The sequence below is a fragment of the Heterodontus francisci genome, chromosome 42 (genome assembly GCF_036365525.1).
Source record: "Heterodontus francisci isolate sHetFra1 chromosome 42, sHetFra1.hap1, whole genome shotgun sequence".
NCBI lineage: Eukaryota > Metazoa > Chordata > Chondrichthyes > Heterodontiformes > Heterodontidae > Heterodontus > Heterodontus francisci.
This window is the reverse complement of record NC_090412.1, coordinates 29,793,784-29,813,772: the sequence shown is the minus strand read 5'-3', so window position 1 is coordinate 29,813,772 and position 19,989 is coordinate 29,793,784. Positions and strand designations below refer to the sequence as shown.

At 41.8% G+C, this 19,989-nt stretch overlaps 1 protein-coding gene across 11 annotated transcripts in view; it reads left to right on the top strand.

Moving 5' to 3' along the window:
- Positions 1-19,989, top strand: part of fam149b1 (family with sequence similarity 149 member B1) — a 204,200-nt gene that overhangs the window by 98,144 nt on the left and 86,067 nt on the right. For 9 of the 11 annotated variants that reach the window (XR_010970903.1, XM_068020279.1, XM_068020278.1 and 6 more), the window contains 2 exons: positions 107-157; positions 504-728. Coding sequence is in view for 10 of the 11 variants with exons in the window: in XM_068020279.1 (XP_067876380.1) it covers positions 107-157; positions 504-728 (276 nt within the window). In the remaining variant the exon portion in view is untranslated. The remainder of the gene's footprint in view (positions 1-106; positions 158-503; positions 729-19,989) is intronic. The other 2 variants (XM_068020280.1, XM_068020274.1) reach the window with 1 other exon arrangement.

Sequence of the window (19,989 nt, the reverse complement as noted above, 5' to 3'; positions counted from 1 at the left end):
TGGTGACAGACATGAGTGGCAGTGTCTCAAAGCAGGTCTTTATAGTTTGTAACGTATTATAAATATTTGCAGCAGCTGCACTTATTTTATTTGTTTTACTATCTAGAACTCAAAAAACAACTATAAGCAGTGGCAACTTCTGGATGGACTGTACCATGTAAGTTTGGAGAGAGATTCTTGATTTTTTTTAAAAATCTGCAATTTAAACATGTATACTTAAGTAAAACATTTTGGCAATGCTGTTTACTGCTGTTTCAGACTGGGACAGGATTGATGCTGAGCTGCAATGTCGGTAACATTTGACCTGTTGGTTCTTGCACTGTAACGCAGCACATAGATCTCCAAACATGTGTTCTCATATATTGCTGACACATCTGGGGTTGTGTTATTGGCAGTGAAGGAAGAGTGGGGCAGTCTTGGGAGTTGAGGTATGTGTGTGGGGAGAAGGAGAAGGAGGTGACAGATGGATTGTTGATGGTGTTTTATGGTGAACTTGATTACAGGGATCCAGATGAGCGACCTGTTCTACGACCACGTTCAAGCACCACCTCTTCAAACCGTTTTCGTACGAACCATCTGCAGGAGCATAGTGTTTCCTCTCTGCCCCACTCTGTCCATTCTGCACGAAGACGCAATCCTCCTCGGACACTCCACCCAATACATTCCAGTTTATTCCACTCTGGAACTCCAGTTGGATCCATTGATGATGTGGTGCAGGGAATACGGCTGTAAGTACAATGTATGACAGTGTAGAACGTAGGGAAGTATAGAACTGGAAAACATTCCAGAATGCAGCTGGCAGCTCCCAAAATTAATGGCTTCATCAGTCATTCCACCTTAGATCTCTCAAATTCTCCCTTAGATTCTCTCACTTCATTGTACCTCCACTCCCTTTCATGTTGACCACTCAGCATAAAATAGTCCATCCTAAACTGTGCATCTTTCCTCTTAAGAGTTCTGTTCCTGGTACTAAAGTTTATGACCATCTCATATATATCTGTTCTGTTAAGAATCTTGAATATTTGTGTCTACTATTGTTTCTTACAGTTCTTACAGTGACTTACAGTTCTCTTTCAGTTAACCACTTTAACTATCTTTTTAGTGTTGCAAATGTTGCTATTGTGTTACCCTATATCAATCCAGACCATTTACATATATTAATTAAAACAGTGATCTTAACACTAATCCCTGAGGAGCGCCAGTACTCACATCCCTCCAGACAGAAAAGCAACAAACTTTATCAAAAGCCTCCTATATAGCACCTTATCGAACACAACCTTTACTGCATGTAAATTTGAGCTGTCCGTATCCTAACTTGCAGTAAATGTTACATTCTTAGTTGAGAGTGTTAACTTTAAGACGAGATATGAACTCCCCAGACCGATTATGAGGATTACATGACAAGATTTCACGTTTTAAGACTTTTACTATAAAAACTAAACTAAAAATCAACATGAACTAAACAGGTCTTCGGAAGCTCATACAATAAATTACAGAGAAAGGTATTTCCCAATAACTTATTGAAACACTTGAAAATATCACACCACATTTATATGTTACACAGTGTCCTCATCAAAAAGGTATCCTTGCAGTTCAAGGTCCCAAACTACTTCCATTTGCAGTGGTTGGATCTTCCAGCGTCCTTAACAAAGCCAATGTCCTCTTCACTCACTTCTTCCAAGCACACTTGATTGGTCTTCTGTTAATAAGGCAATTTCTGGTGACCCACTGTTTTTTTTCATGTTTGTACTTGTGGCTGTTCAATTTTTCATTCCGTTAACACCCTATCTGTACTAATGCTTTGTCTTTCAACACACCATTAACATATTGTTTGTCTTTGCTCCATGACCTTCTGGTCAGCTATTCTGTCCTATTTACACCTTGTCCTTTGTTATCTCTTTTCCCATCCCCACTTTACTTGCTTATTACCTTTCACATTTCTAATATTTGCCAGTTCTGAAAAAGGGTCACTGACCTGAAACGTTAACTCTGCCTCTTTCTCCACAGATGCTGCCAGACCTGCTGAGTATTTCCAGCATTTCTTGTTTTTCTTTCAGATTTCCAGCATCCACAATATTTTGCTTTTATTGTTATAACCTTGCACTCAGTTTTCAAAACGGCCTTTGATCTGGGTTCCTTGTGTCATGGTAACCAAGACCGCTTGGCTTCTCTCTGGGCAGACATTACTGCAGTAATGATTTTTCTACAACATTATCAACATATAACATTGTAAACATTCCAATCATTTACATTTTACACAAGTAACAACAGTATTTTCATCTCTCCAAGTTGTTTTCCTTCATTATGCCCTTTCTTTAAATTCTGGACAGAGCATCTGCAATTACATGTACAATCTTTAGGGTAAATGGTTGATAAGTTAAGCTCCACCAGAATAATCTGGCGTTCTTGGTCTTGAATTTTTCTAAAAACCTTAATGGGTTATGGTCCGTATAAATACCCATCTGGTTCACTAATGTCCTTTAAGGAAGGAAATCTTTCATCCTTACCTGGTCTGTCCTACATGTGGCTGCAGACTCTCAGCAATGTGGTTGACTCTTAAATGTCCTCTGAAATGGCCCAGCAGGCCACTCAGTTCAAGGACAATTAGGCATGGGCAATAAATGCTGGCCTAGCCAGCAAAGCCCACATCCCATGAATGAATAAGAAAAAAAAATGGCTATTTCCCCTTGGCTACCTAGCTACTTTAAAGGGCTTGCTAAATTTTGGTGCTGCTAGGACAGGTTCATTTATCAAAATGGCCTTTAATTTTTCAAATGCAATTTTGGCACGATTCTGTTCACTTGACCTTCATGTTTTTCTTTAATAAATTCATTAGTGTACTAATGTACTACTGTACGGAAGTTAGGAACAAAATTTTGGTAGAACCCACACATCCCTAGGAATCGTTGTATCTCCTTTTTTTGTCTTGGGGACTGAAAAGTCTATTATCGCCTGAACCTTACTCTCTCTAGGAAACACTTGACCTTGACCCATGACATGCCTCAAATAGGTGACCTTAGCCTTGGCAAACTCCCTCTTTGCTAAGTTCATTACTGAATTGGCTTTCTCCAACTTTTCGAATGGAGCCTTTAAGTGTTCCACTTGATCTTTTCAAGTGTCACTGTATACCAACAGATCATTAAAAATAACAGCACAATTCTTAGTCCAGCAATCACCTGGTTAGTCAATCTTTGAAATGTGGCCGGTGCATTTTTCATATCAAACGGCGTGATCTTACACTGAAATAGGCCATCTACGATCCCAAAGGCAGGAACCTCTTTAGTGTGATCAGTCAAGGGAACTTGCCAATATCCTTTCAGTAAATCAATCTTACCAAAAAAAAGGCTGAATTCCTCACTGTCAATACAATCCTCAAGTCGTGGGATTGGATAAGAGTCTGTTTTAGTCACTGCATTGACTTTCGATAATCAATACAAAATCTTTTGGAGCAGTCTGATTTTGGTACCAGTACAACTGGAGAACTCCAGCTGCTTTGACTGGGTTCAGTTATATAATTCTTTAGCATATACTGAACCTCTTCTCTGACTTGAACCAATTTGTCAGGGTTGAGTCAGTAAGGGTTCTGTTTAATGGGTGTAATTGTCCCTACATCAGCCCCATGAATGGCCAGAGGAGTTCGACCAGACTTATCTGCACGTACTGCTTTAAATTTTTTTAACAGCTCAGCTATGTCCTTTTTATGTTGCTCAGAAAAATAGTGTGGAACTGTGCCTAAATTTTCTCACATTAAGGTGTTTGCCAGTTTCACCACAAAGGGTTCAATTTGAGAGTTCTTGGTCTGTGCCTCTCTATCCAGCACGTTAAAAGTAACACTATCCTTATTCTCGTCTTCTGTCATTTGGCATACATTTACTGGCCGACAATGTTCCCGGTCATAGTATGTTTTCAACATATTCATGTGACACACCCGATGACTTTTCTGTCTGTCTAGGGTACTAAACAAAGAGTTCACCTCACTGCCCTTCCTCTTAATGAAGTAAGGTCCACTGAACCTAGCTTTCACTGGTTCCCCAGTCAAAGGCAACAAAACTAACACCTTGTCTCCAAGTTGAAAACTACATGCCTTAGGTTTTCAACACTTGCTGAGAAACCTTGAGATGTTCTCCAGCCATCACACAAGCTCTTGAGAATTTCTCTTGAAACTCTTGACACATAATCTAGGAGGGCAGTTTCCTCTTCCTGTGCTTAAAATCTCTCCTTAATGAGTTTAAGGGGACCCCTAACCTCATGCCCGTAGACCAATTCAAATGGACAGAAGCCAATAGATTCATTTGATGTGTCCCTGGTGGCAAATGATGAAAATATCCCAAACATGGGGATACTCAAAACAATAAGCCTTTATCAAACTCTTTAGGGTTTGGTGATATCTTTCTATAGCACCTTGTGACTGCGGGTAACATAGAAACATAGAAAATAGGAGCAGGAGTAGGCCATTCGGCCCTTCGAGCCTACTCCGCCATTCAATACGATCATGGCTGATTATCCAAACTCAGTCACCTGTTCCCACTTTCTTCCTCTATTCCTTGATCCCATTAGCCCTAAGAACTATATCTAACTCTTTCTTGAATATATTTAATGATTTGGCTTCAACTCCTTTCCTTGGTGGAGAATTCCACAGGTTCACCACAGGTGAAGAAATCTCTCCTCATCTTAGTCCTAAATGGCTTACCCCTTATCCTTAGACTGTGACCCCTGCTCCTGGACTCCCTCGCCATCGGGAACATCCTTCCTGCATCTAGTTTGTCCAGTCCTGTTAGAATTTTGTAGGTTTCGATGAGATCCCCTCTCATTCTTCTGAACTCTAGCGAATACAAGCCTAATCGACCCAATCTCTCTTCATACGTCAGTCCTGCCATCCCAGGAATTAGTCTGGTGAGCCTTCTCTGCACTCCCTCCATAGCAAGAACATCCTTCCTCAGATAAGGAGACCAAAACTGCACACAGTACTCCAGATGTGGTCTCACCAAGGCCTCGTATAATTGTAGCAAGACATCCTTGCTCCTGTACTCGAATCCTCTCGCTATGAAGGCCAACATACCATTTGTCGTCTTAACTGCCTGCTGCATCAGCATGCTTACTTTCAGCGACTGGTGCACAAGGACACCCAGGTCTCACTGCACTTCCCCCTTTCCCAATCTATTGCCGTTCAGATAATCTGCCTTTCTGTTTTTGCCACCAAAATGGATAACCTCACATTTATCCACATTATACTGCATCTGCCATGTATTTGCCCACTCACTCAACCTGTCCAAATCACACTGGAGCTTCTCTGCATCCTCCTCACAGCTCACACTCCCACCCAGCTTTGTGTCATCTGCAAACTTGGATATAATACATTTAATTCCCTCATCTATATCATGAATATATATTGTGAATAGCTGGGGTCCTAGCACTGATTCCTGCGGTACCCCACTAGTCACTGCCTGCCACTCGGAAAAAGACCTCTTTATTCCTACTCTTTGTTTCCTGTCTGCTAACCTGTTCTGTATCCATGTCAGTACCTTATCCCCAATTCCATGTGCTGTAATTTTGCACGCTAATCTCTTATGTGGGACCTTATCGAAAGCCTTCTGAAAGTCCAAATACACCATATCCACTGGTTCTCCCTTATCTATTCTACTAGTTACATCCTCAAAAAATTCCAGTAGATTTGTCAATCATGATTTCCCTTTCGTAAATCCATGTTGACTTTGTCCGATCCTGTCATTGTTTTCCAGGTGCTCTGCTATTACATCTTTTATAATGGACTCTAGCATTTTCCCCACTACTAATGTCAGGCTAACCAGTCTATAATTCCCTGTTTTCTCTCTACCTCCGTTTTTAAATAGTGGGGTTACATTAGCTACCCTCCAATCCATTGGAACTGTTCCAGAGTCTATAGAATTTTGAAAAATGACCAGCAATGCATCTACTGTTTCTAGGGCCACTTCCTTAAGTACTCTGAGATGTAGATTATCAGGCCCTGGGGATTTATCGGCCTTCAATCCCATCAATTTCCGTAACACCATTTCCCTGCTAATACTGATTTCATACAGTTCCTCCTTCTCACTAGACCCTATGTTCCCCAACATTTCTGGGAGGTAATTTGTGTCCTCCTTTGTGAAGACAGAACCAAAGTATGTATTTAATTGGTCTGCCATTTCTTTGTTCCCCATTATAAATTCCCCCATTTCTGACTGTAAGGGACCCACATTTGTCTTCACTAATCTTTTTGTCTTCACATGGAAGCTTTTACAGTCAGTTTTTATGTTCTCTGCAAGCTTACTCTCAAACTCTATTTTCCCCTTGTTAATCTATCTTTTTGTCCTCCTTTGCTGAATTATGAACTGCTCCCAACCCTCGGGTTTGCTGCATGTTCTGGCTATTTTATATTTCATCTCCTTGGATCTAATACTATCCCTAATTTCTTTTGTAAGCCACGGTTGAGCCCCCCTTCCTTTTTTATTTTTGCACCAGACAGGCATGAACAATTGTTGTAATTCATCCATGCGCTCTTTAAATGCTAGCCATTGCCTATCCACTGACAACCCTTTAAGTAAGGTTCCACAATCTATCATAGCCAACTCGCGCCTCATACCTTCATAGTTTCCTTTATTTAGATTCAGGACCCTAGTCTCAGAATCAACTCTCTCACTCTCCATCTCAATGAAGAATTCTATTATGTTATGGTCGCTCTTCCCCAAGGGACCCCGCACAACAAGATTGTTAACTAATCCTTTCTCTTTACACAATAGCCAGACTAGGATGGCCTTCTCTCTAGTTGGTTCCTCAACCTATTGGTCCAAAAAACCATAACGTACGCACTCGAGGAACTTCTCCTTTACAGTATTATTGCTAATTTGGTTTGCCCAATCTATATGTAGATTAAAATCACCCATAATTACAGTTGCACCCTTATTGCATGTGTCTCTAATTTCCTGTTTAATGCCATCCTCTACATCACTGCTGTTTGGGGGTCTGTATACAACCCCCACCAACGTTTTCTGCCCGTTGCTGTTTCTCAGCAGATGATTTGAGCTGTCTCACTCCCAAATTACACATGATCTCTTGAAACATGAATTTTGACCCCTGGTCTTACTGAATTTCTTCTAGCAACCCGTATTGAGTGAAAAACTGAATCAACCCCTCAGTCACAATTTTCGCTGTCTTTTTCAAGGGTATTGCCTCTGGAAACTGAGTGGGCAAATCCATAATGGTTGGGAGAAACTTGTGACCTGACGTTAGTCAAAAACAGCTATCAGTATTAATGGTGCTGGCTTAATCGAAGGCTGTGGCTTCCCAATCATCTGATGTGTGGCATGTCTTACAGAAGTCGGCCGCATTCCTGTGCAGCTTCGGCCAGTAAAAATTCATCATTACCCTAGCCTGTGTCTTCCGAATACCCCAACTGACCTCCTACTGGAATCTCATGGGCAGTTCTCAAAATTTCACTGTGATTTTAGACAGCCGGATTTTAGGGCGGCACAGTGGCGCAGTGGTTAGCACCGCAGCCTCACAGCTCCAGCGACTTGGGTTCAATTCCGGGTACTGCCTGTGCGGAGTTTGCAAGTTCTCCCTGTGACTGCGTGGGATTTTGCTGGGTGCTGCGGTTTCCTCCCACAGCTAAAGACTTGCAGGTTGATAGGTAAATTGGCCATTATAAATTGCCCCTAGTATAGGTAGGTGGTAGGGGAATTGAGGGAAGGTGGAGATGTCAGAGGGTAATGGGATTAATGAAGGATTTGTATAAATGGGTAGTTGATGGTCGGCACAGACTCGGTGGGCCGAAGGGTCTGTTTCAGAGCTGTATCTCTAAATAAAATAAATAAATAAATCCAGCTTGTCCTTTATAACCACTGATTCTTTCTCATCTTGTTTAATCCTTTTTTTAAATTTTATTTTAAGATGCAGCACTGAAACAAGCCCTTCAGCCCACCGAGTCTGTGCCACCAACAACCACCCTATTTTTAAACTCTAACCCCCTAGCAATTAAGGCCAAAATTCCATTTGCCTTCCAAATTACTTGCTGCACCTGCATGCTAACCTTTTGTGTTTCATGCACAAGAACACCCAGATCCCTCTGTACTGCAGTATTTTGTAGTCTTTCTCCATCTAAATAATAATCTGCCTTTTTATTCTTCCTACCAAAGTTGATTACCTCACACTTTCCCACATTGAACACCATCTGCCACATTTTTGCCCACTCACTTAACCTATCTATATCCCTTTGCAGATTCTTTGTGTCTTCATCACAACGTGCCTTCCCACCTATTTTTGTATCGTCAACAAATTTGGATACACTACACTCTGTCCCTTCCTCTAAGTCATTAATGTAGATAGTAAATAGCTGTGGCCCTAGGACCAATCCTTGTGGCACCCCACTAGTTACGGCTTTCCAACCTGAAAAAGACCCATTGATCCCGACTTTCTGCCTTCTGTGTGTTAGCCAATCCTCAATCCATGCCAACACATTACCCCCAATACCCTGAGCTCCTATTTTGTGCAATAACCTTTTATGTGTCACCTTATCAAACGCCTTCTGAAAATCCAAATACACAACATCTACTGGTTCACCTTTATCCACTCTGCTTGTTATCTTCTTCTTTGGCTTCCTTGTCTCGAGAGACAAGCTCCTGGAGGTGGTCAGTGGTTTATGAAGCAGCGCCTGGAGTGGCTATAAAGGCCAATTCTAGAGTGATAGACTCTTCCACAGGCGCTGCAGATAAAATTGTTTGTCAGGGCTGTTACACAGTTGGCTCTCTCCTTGCGTTTCTGTCTTTTTGCCTGTCAACAGCTAAATCTCGTTGACTCGCCACTCTTTAGCCCCGCCTTTATGGCTGTCCGCCAGCTCAGGCGATCACTGGCAACTGACTCCCACGACTTGTGGTCAATGTCTTCATGTCGTGTTTGCAGATGTCTTTAAAGCAGAGACATGGACAACCAGTGAGGCTGATACCAGTGATGAGCTCGCTGTACAATGTGTCCTTGAGGATCCTGCCATCTTCCGTGCGGTTCACATGGCCAAGCCATCTCAAGCGCCGCTGGCTCAGTAGGGTGTATATGCTGGGGATGTTATATCCTCAAAGAACTCTAACAAATTTGTCAAACATGATTTCCCTTTCATAAAACCATGTTGACTCTGTTTGATTGCATTATGTTTTTCTAAATGTCCTGCTATTTCTTCCTTAATAATCGACTCGAGCATTTTCCCAATGACTGATGTCAAGCTAACTGGTCTATAGTTTCCTCCTTTCTGTCTGCCTCCTTTCTTGAATAGGGGTGCCACATTAGCAGTTTTCAAATCTCTGCAGCCACTTCTTTTAAAACTCTTGAGTGCAGGCCATCAGGTCCTGGCGACTTGTCTGCCTTTAGTCCCATCATTTTGTCCAGCACCTTTTCCCTTGTGTTGGAGATTGTTACAAATTCCTCCCTCCTATTTGCACCTTGTTCATCTATTATTGTTGGGATGTTTATAGTGTCCTCCACCGTGAAGACTGATGCAAAATATTGGTTTAAATTATCTGCCATTTCCCTGTTATTAATTCCCCATTCTCATCCTCTAAGGGCCCCACACTTACTTTAGCTACTCTCTTCCTTCTAATATACCCATAGAAGCTCTTACTTTTTTTATATATTTCTTGCCAATTTACTTTCATAATCAATTTTCTCCCTCTTTTTTAGTTTATTTAGTCATCTGCTGCTGGTTTCTAAAAACTTCCCAATCCTCTGGCCTACCACTCGTTTTCGCCACATTATATGCCTTTGCTTTTGATTTGATACTCTCCTTAACTTCCTTTGTTATCCACGGGTGGCTCATCGTTCTCTTCGAGTCCTTCCTTCTGACTGGAATAAATGTTTGCTGAGTGTTATGAAATATCTGCTTAAAAGTCTGCCACTGCTCATCTACTGAATTCCACTGTAGTCTATCTTCCCAGCCCGCTTTAGACAACTCTTTCTTCATACTTCTGTAATTGCCCTTGTTTAAGTTGAAGAAACTGGTTTGAGACATGAGTTGCTCACCCTCAAACTGTATTTGAAATTCTACCATGTTATGATTGCTTCCCCCTAAAGGATCCTTAACTATGAGATCTCTTATTAATCCTACCTCATTACACAATACCAAATCTAAAATAACCTGTTCCCGGGTAGGTTCTGCAACATATTGCTCTAAGTAACAAACCCTGAGGCACACTACAAATTCATCTTCCATGCTACCCTTGCCAATTTGATTTGTCCAGTCTATATGCAGGTTAAAATCACCTATGATAATTGCAGTGCCCTTCTTACATGCCTCCACATTATTTCCTGATTAATATCTTGTCCTACAGAGAGGCAACTCTTCGGGGGCCTATAGACCACTCCCACCCGTGAATTCTTTCCCTTGCTGCTCCTTATTTCCACCCAAACTGATTCTACATCATGATCTATTACACCTATATCATTACTCACAACTGCACTGATCCCTTCCATTAATAACAAAGCTACCGCACCTCCTTTTCCTTTCTGCCTATTCTTCTGGAACGTTGAATATCCATGAACATTTAGATTCCAGTCCTGGTCATCTGCAACCAAAGCTCAGTGATAGCTATCAAATCATACTCATTTATTTCTATCTGTGCCGTCAGCTCATCTATCTTGTTACAAATGCTACGTGCATTCAGATAAAGAGTCTTAATCTTTGACTTTTTACCATTTTTACCTACCCTGGTTCTAATTTCTGCTGTACTCTTGTGCATGTAGTATCCAAATCCACCCCTTCAATATGCAATTCAGGGACGATTCCCACTGTTACAGGACCAGTGACTAAATCGCATTATAAATTAACCTTATATAATGGAATGGGTAAAAAAAACTCCCTCTGTCCCCTGCACTAGGACTTTCTCATTCATTAAACTACTTGGAGGAAAATTCACATCCCTTGCTACCATTAATGACTGGGTTGCCCCTGTATCTCTAAGCAGCATGATCGGCTTGCCTGCTTCACCAGATGGATATGGGGACACCTTACTCTTGAACACAAAGCTTCTATAATCTTCAGACACCTGATTTAATTCATCGGCATACAGGGGAGAACACCTCCTTAGTCAAATTCACTGGATTGTCAGTAGTGCCTCCTCTTGGGGCATCCTTTTCAGTACAGGTTTCTGGCAAACCTACCGCAGGTTTGGCTTTTAACTTCTAGAATTCTGATTTCACATGCCCTCTTTTATTACAAAAATAACACATTGGTCCTTTTGACTCAACCCTGGTCTCCTGATTATCTTTTTACTACTCTGAGGATTGCCTGTATCGCTCACCAAAACCAAATCTCTTTTCAACCTTCCTATCTCTCCAACTTCTCTGAAAGCTTCCAAACTGAGGCCTGTAACTGCTTTTTGTGCATCAATTCGTGCAGCATCCCTTATTTTACCAACTTTATGTCCTTTCAGGTAGGACCTTATTCCAGGCGGGGCACTATTTTTAAATTCCTCTATAGGATATTAGGATTACTTCCTTAAGGGTCTCAAAAGTCTTGCTCATTGACCTATACCACCTATAAAACACCACTTTTTAAAAAATTTATTTTTGTGGGATGTGGGCATTGCTGGCTGAGCCACCATTTATTGCGGAGTTGAATTAAATTCATCCTCAAACCTTCCTGTTCATTGAACCTAAGCTTTTCTTTGTCCATTGCAAATTTCCTGGCTTCTCTTTCTGTAAGTCTATTTTTCTTCTGAGCTCAAGCTTTTTCAATTCAAGTTGTAAGTGTCTTTTTTTCCTTCTTTTTCAAGTTCCACTTGCCTCATTTGTAACTGAATTCATTTTGGAAGGTCGAATTTGAATGCAGAATACAGGCTTAAAGACAGGATTCTTGGTAGTGTGGAGGAACAGAGGGATCTTGGGGTCCATGTCCATAGATCGCTCAAAGTTGCCACCCAAGTTGATAGGGTTGTTAAGAAAGCATATGGTGTGTTGGCTTTCATTAACAGGGGGATTGAGTTTAAGAGCCGAGAGGTTATGCTGCAGCTCTATAAAGCCCTGGTTAGACCACATTTGGAATATTGTGTTCAGTTCTGGTCGCCTCATTATAGGAAGGATGTGGAAGCTTTAGGGAGGGTGCAGAGGAGATTTACCAGGATGTTGCCTGGACTGGAGGGCATGTATTACGAAGAAAGGTTGAGGGAGCTAGGGCTTTTCTCATTGGAGCGAAGAAGGATGAGAGGTGACTTGATAGAGGGGTACAAGATGATGAGAGGCATAGATAGAGTGGATAGCCAGAGACTTTTTCCCAGGGTGGAAAGGGCTATCACCAGGGGGCATAATTTGTAGGTGATTGGAGGAAGGTTTTGGGGAGATGTCAGAGGTAGGTTCTTTACATAGAGAGTGGTGGGTGTGTGGAATGCACTGCCAGCGGTGGTAGTAGAAGCAGATACATTAGGGACATTTAAGCGACTCTTGGATAGGTACATGGATAATAGTGGAATGAAGGGTATGTAGGTAGTTTGATCTTAGAGTAGGTTAAAGGTTCGGCACAACATCGTGGGCCGAAGGGCCTGTACTGTGCTGTACTGTTCTATGTTCTATGAATTCTAGCTAACTCAATCTGAGAGCTACCAAGATCACTCTTTTCTTCCCCAAGGTTAAAATGCCAAGCCAATACTTCACCATTTTCTGCCTTTTTAGCTTTTGATTTTAAACTAACCCCACTTGCTCTGCTATAGCTATTAACACATCCACTGTTAACTATGTTAAATTATTAAGGGTCAAATCTTCTCTCTACACAAAGGCGTTAAAAGTAAGCATGCTGACTTTTCTTTGAGTACAGCAGAAGTAATTGCGAAATCGTGTTCATTTAAATTCTAGCAAATTCCAATGTACCCGTTTTACAGCCTCTGAATTCATATCCCAGACCCGAGCCCCCAATTTGTTACGACATCGGTTGAGAGTGTTAACTTTGAAACAAAAGATATGATCTCCCCAGATCAATTAAAGGATTACATGACAAGAGTTCATGTTTTAAGACTTTTATCATAACAACTAAACTAAAAATTAACATGAACTAATCAGTACTTAGTATGTTGCTAATACACAAAATTACAAAGGTATTTCCCATGAACTTATTAGTTTAGTTTAGTTTAGAGATACAGCACTGAAACAGGCCCTTCGGCCAACCGAGTCTGTGCCGACCATCAACCACCCACTACACTAACCCTACACTAATTCCATATTCCTACCACATCCCCACCTGTCCCTGTATTTCCCTACCACCTACCTATACTAGGGGCAATTTATAATGGCCAATTAACCTATCAACCTGCAAGTATTTGGCATGTGGGAGGAAACCGGAGCACCGGGAGGAAACCCACGCAGACACAGGGAGAAATTGCAAACTCCACACAGGCAGTACCCAGAATTGAACCCGGGTCGCTGGAGCTGTGAGGCTGCGGTGCTAACCACTGCGGTGCTAACCACTTATCACACTTGAAAATGCCACACCACATTTATACATTACACAGTGTTCCAATCAAAAAGGTATCCTTGCAGTTTTAAATACCAAACTCCTCCCAGTTGCAATGGGTTGGATCTTTCAGTGTCCTTAACAAAACCAATGTCCTCTTCACTCACTTCTTCCGAACACACTTGACTGATCTTCTGTTAATAAGGCAGTCTCTGGTGACCCTGTTCGTCTTTTCCGCAAAGCATGAGCCTTCAAACTGGGTTAAAATCTTAGCAGCCTTTCACTGTATCAGTGTTCTGAGAGCGGTTGTTTTTTTCTCTCTCTCTTTCATTTCTGAGGATGTGCAGATCTTTCTGGTTTCTTCATGTCTTCCTTTTTTACTTTCTTCCTTACAACCTGTTGGACTTAAGAAAACCTGTTGAATTTAGTCAGAACCAACGTCAATAGTCGTTTTCTTTTAACAATATTCAGAGTCCGTAAGTCTGGCCATATCAAAGCCACATGGGCCTTCCTTTGTTTCCAGGTGTCAGCAATTGCAACTCGAATTTGCATTTTCAGAGCCCCTGGCTCCTTGTTTACAATCTGAGAGTCTGGGAGAGTGGAACTCATTATCCATCAGGTGTTATAACCTTGTACTCTGCTTTCAAAAGGGTCTTTGATCTGGGTTCCTTGTGTTCATAGTAACCAAGACTACCTGGCTTGTCTCTGGGGAGACTTGATGTGAGGTCACATGTCTCCTCCAAATCCTTTTTTTTTAAATCCAGTTTTTAAAACATAGTCATACTACAAAGTTTCGTGTTCATAACGCCATGCCCTGTGCACCCATCACCCCTCTGCTCACTGATGTCCACTGGCTTCTGGTCCAGGATTTAACATGTGTTTAAATCCCTCCATGACCTTGCCCCCATCACTGTAACCTCCTCCAGCCCTAAAACCTTCTGAGCACTCGATGTTCTTCCAATTCTTGTGATCCCTGATTTCTATCACTCCACCATTGGCTCCATGCCTTCAGCTGCGTAGGTCCCATATTCAGAAACTCCCTCCCTAAAGATCTCTCCCTGTCCACCTCTCTCTCGACCTTTAAGACACTCCTTAAAACCTACCTCTTTGAGCGAGCTTTTGGTCACCGGTCCACATATTTCTTCAAGTAACTCAGTGTCAATTTTTGTTTGATTGCTCCTCTGAACTGACATAGGATGTTTTACTACGTTAAAGGTGCAATATAAATGCAAATTGTTATTATAATGTTCCAGTTCTCTCTCAAATTTATTTGAGCTCATTTCCTTTTTATTTCATTGAAATTTGTATTTTCCAGTTATTCAAAAAGGGAGGGAGACAGAAAGCAGGAAACTACAGGCTAGATAGCTTAACATCTGTCTGAGGGAAAATGTTAGATGCTATTATTAAAGACATTATAGCACGGCACTTAGAAAAATTCAAAGTAACCAGGCAGAGTCAACATGGTTTTGTGAAAGGGAAATTATGTTTTACCAATTTATTGGAATTCTTTGAAGAAGTAGCATGTGCTGTGGATAAAGGGGAACTGGTGGATGTACTGTGCTTAGATTTCCAGAACGCATTTGATGAGGTGTGACATCAAAAGTTATCGCGGAAAATAAAAGCTCATAATATAGGGGGTAACATTTTGGCATGGATAAAAGATTGGCTAGTTAACAGGAAACAGAGTAGGTATAAATGGGTCATTTTCTGGTTGGTAAGATGTAACAAGTGGTGTGCCGCAGGGATCAGTGCTGAGGCCTCAATTTTATACAATTTATATAAATGGATGAAGGGACTGAAGGTATGGTTGCTAAATTTGCCGAAGAGACAAAGATAGGTAGGAAAGTAAGTTGTGAAGAGGACATAAGGAGGCTGCAAAGGGAAAAAGATAGGTTAAGTGAGTGGGCAAAGATCTGACAAATGGAGTATAATGTGTGAAAATGTGAAATTGTCCATTTTGGAAGGAAGAATAAAAAAGCATATTATCTAAATGGTGAGAGATTGCAGAGCTCTGAGATGCAGAGGGATTTTGGTGTCTGAGTGCATGAATCACAAAAGGTTAGTATGCAGGTACAACAAATAATTAGGAAAGCTAATAGAACGTTATTTATTGTGGGGGAATTGAATTCAAAAGGAGGGAGATTATGCTTCAGTTATACAGGGCCACATCTGGAGAACTGTGTATAGTATTGGTCTCCTTATTTAGGAAGGATGTAGATGCGTCGGAGCAGTTCAGAGATGGCTTACTAAACTAATACCTGGACTGGGAGGATTATCTTATGAGGAAAGGTTGGACAGGCTGGGCTTGTATCCACTGGAATTTAGAAGAGTAAGAGGCGACTTGATTGAAACACAAGATCCTGAGGGGTCTTGACAGGGTGGATGTGGAAAGGATCTTTCACTTGTGGGAGAATCTAGAACTAGGGGTCACTATTTAAAAATAAGGGGTTGCTCACTTAAGACAGAGATGAGGAGAAACTTTTTCTCTCAGAGGGTGGTGAGTCTTTGGAATTCTCTTCCTCAAAAGGCGGTGGAAGCAGAGTCTTTAAATATTTTTAAGGCAGAGGAAGATAGATTCTTGATAAGCAAGGGGATGAAAGGTTATCGGGGGTAGGCAGGAATGTGGAGTTCATGTTACAGTCATATCAGCCGTGATCTTATTGAATGGCAGAGCAGGCTCGAGGGGCTGAGTGGCCTACTCCTGCTCCTAGTTCGTCTGTACCTTCTATTTGTACCAACTCCTTTACAATTTTTATGTTAGTCCCCATTGTTTTGTTGATGTTTCCCTATATTTAGATTATCCACTTCCTTCATTTCTTTTCCTAGAAATGGACCCAACACTTCCTGGTTAGATGAAGGTAATTATTGAACTTGAGGGCATTCCTGGACACGTTGTTGAAACTCCTTACCTTCTTTGTCACTTACATTACTTTCACTCCATCTTTAGACAGAACTGTTATTACTGCATTTTACTCACATTTGTTTACATATCTGGTTCCTTTACCTCCTTTCCACAGTTCAGTGACCTTTAAAAACTCCAGAGTGTTCCTTCATTCTTGACCAAATAGTTCAGCTTTTGCTCCATCCCCTGATTTCATCCTTTGATATCTGCTGCCATAGTTTTTACCCGACGATCCTGATTATCCAAGAATAATTAGTTTCCAGTCCAGCACTGATAGCATCTCACTTAATGTCATTAAATATACTCCAATAGCAATTCATCCCTCGAGCTCTCAGAATGCTTTGTGGATTTACATGCACAGAACTCAAGCTTATCTCTGGCAAGCCTTTTAATCCCTCCTCATTCTAATCTGTTCTTAATGATTTCTGTTCTTCTCTGTACCTCCATTGTTCCCTTACTCTCTTTTTCCCTTACCCTACTTTATTAGCACAATCCCTCCTCTCTGCACAATTTTTCCTCCAACTCCTGCCCTAAAATTGTTCCAATGCCCCAGGAAATTGAATCCTTCCTTCCAACTGTCTCTCCAGCCATACAATTACCTGTTCTCCTCCTGTACTGAACTGGAATGTGACAGTGGGAACAATGCTGAGCTTACTCCCTTGAGCCACACTCTGAACTATCTAATTCATGAAACTTCCTTTGTAGAATGTCAGTTCAATTCCGTCCTATGTTGTTACTTCCAACAGGAACCTCTAGCTGTCCTTCCTACTCCAAAATCTTTTGCACCCACTCCATTGTATCCTGTCCCTGGTACCCAGTAGGACCATTGGCTGTGGCTATCTAAGTGTCTATATCCCTGACAACGGAATCCTCTGTTACTACACTTTCTGCACTTCAATTCTCTCTGCCCCCTCCCCCCCCCCCCCCATCCCCCCAGCTTTCACTTGATTCATGATGCTCATGATTAATGACCTCAGAGTAAAGGCACCTGGAGGTAGCAGCGACCACAATATGATTGAATTTTACATCCAGTTTGAAAGAGAGAAGAGTGAGTCTAAGACTTTTAAACTTAAATAAGGACAAGTATGTGGGTATGAAAGCTGAGCTAGCTGAAGTCAGGGGGAGATCGCAAATTTGATTTAATTTTTCGAGGAGTTGACTAAAGGTATAGAGGGTAAAGCAGCTGATGTAGTATACATGGACTTCAGTAAGGCTTTTGATAAGGTTCCGCATGGGAGATTGGTTCGGAAAGTAAAAGCCCATGGGATCCAGGGTAATTTGGCAAATTGGATTCAAAATTGGTTTCGTGGCAGGAGGCAGAGGGTGATCGTCGAGGGTTGTTTTTGTGAATGGAGGCCTGTGACCAGTGGTGTACCACAGGGATCGGTGCTGGGACCCTTCCTGTTTGTCGTGCACATTAATGATTTAGACGTGAATATAGGAGGGATGATCAGTAAGTTCACAAACAACACGAAAATTGGTGGTGTCGTAAATAGTGAGGAGGAAAGCCTTAGACTACAGGATGATATAGATGGACTGGTAAGATGGGCGGAGCAGTGGCAAATGGAGTTTAATCCTGAGAAGTGTGAGTTGATGCACTTTGGGAGGACTAACAAGGCAAGGGAATATACAATGGATGGTAGAAACATAGGGCGTACGGAGGGTCAGAGAGACCTTGGGATGCTTGTCCATAGATCACTGAAGGCAGCAGCACAGGTAGATAAGGTGGTTAGGAAGGCATATGGGATACTTGCCTTTATTAGCCAAGGCATAGAAAAGCAGGGAGGTTATGCTGGAGCTGTATAAAATGCTAGTTAGGCCACAGCTGGAATACTGTGTACAGTTCTGGTCACCACACTATAGGAAGGATGTGATTGCAATGGAGAGGGTGCAGAGGAGATTCACCAGGATGTTGCCTGGGCTGGAGCATTTCAGTTATGAAGACAGACTGGATAGGCTGGGGTTGTTTTCCTTGGAGCGGAGAAGGCTGAGGGGGGACCTGAATGAAGAATACAAAATTATGAGGGGTGTTGATAGGATAGATAGGAAGAAAATTTTTCCCTTAGCGGAGAGGTCAATAACTAGGGGGCATAGATTTAAGGTAAGAGGAAGGCAGTTTAGAGGGGATTTGAGGAAGATTTTTTTTCACCCAGAGGGTGGTTGGAATCTGGAACACACTGCCTGAAGGGGTGGTAGAGGCAGGAACACTCACGACATTCAGGAAGTATTTAGATGAGCACTTGAAACATCATAACATACAAGGCTATGGGCCAAGTGCGGGGAAATGGGATTAGTTAGGACGGGTGCTTGATGGTCGGCGCAGGTATGTTGGGCCGAAGGGCCTGTTTCTGTGCTGTAAAACTCTATGACTCTATGAAGTGAACTGGGATACTAGGCTAGGAGTTAGATCAATAGAGGAGCAGTGGCAAACATTCAATGGGATGTTTCAGAATACTCAGGATAAGTATGTCCTACTATAAAGAAAAATTCGAAGGGGAGGACCCATCATCCGTGGTTAACTAAGAAGTTGAGGAAAGCATAAAACTTGAGGAAAGAGCATATAATTGCTCAAAGATGAGTAGCAGGCAAGATGATTGGTCAGAATATAAAGAACAGCAGAGAATGACAAAAAGGTTAATCAAGAGAAAGAAGTTAAGAGTATGAGAGGAAGCTAGCTAGAAATGTAAAAATGGATAGCAAGAGTTTCTACAGGTATTTAAAAAGGAAAAGAGTAAGTAAAGTGAGTCTTGGTCCTCTAGAGAGTGAGAATGGGGAGCTAATAGATAATAATGAAATGGCGGATGAAATGAACAAATATTTTGCTTCAGTCTTTACTATAGAGGATACAAAAAACATTCCAGTCATAGCTGTAAATCAGGAGGTGGAAGGAAGAGAGGAACTTGGTGAAATTACATTCACCAGGGAAGCGGTGCTGACCAAACTGTTGGAGCTGCGGGCTGACAAGTCCCCGGCTTCATCCTAGAGTCTTAAAAGAGGTGGCTAATGAGGTAATAGATGCGTTGGTGTTAATTTTTCACAATTCACTAGATTCTGGAAAGGTTCCATCAGACTGGAAAGTAGCAAATATAAACCCTCTATTCAAGAAGTACGGGGGAGGCAGAAAACTTGTTAGCAGTTAGCTTGATGTCTGTCATGGGGAAGGTGTTAGAATTGATCATTAAGGAGGCTATAGTTGGGCACTTGGATTGCCCTTTTAAGACAGAGATGAGGAGAAATTTTTTCTCTGAGGGTTGTGCGACTTTGGAGCACTCTACCTCAGAAGGTGGTGGAGGCAGGGTCATTGAATATTTTTAAGGTGGGGGTAGATAGATTCTTGTTAGGCAAGGGAATCAAAGGTTATCGTGGGTAGATGGGAGTGTGGAATTCCAGACACACACACATCAGCCATGATCTTCTTGAAAGGCGGAGCAGGCTAGAGGGGTCGAATGGCCTACTTCTCATAATTCGTGTTCGTATGTTTGTATCATGGGATATCTCTCCCTGCTGCACAAACTCCTTAGCATTAAATGTGGCCATTTCTTTTGTTCCTAGCACTGTAGAGGAAAACAGAAGAGTACAAGAAAACCTGTTTGTTTACCCTTCCACAATTTAGAGGTCAATTTTCCCTCCCGTTTTCCAAATTTCCCGT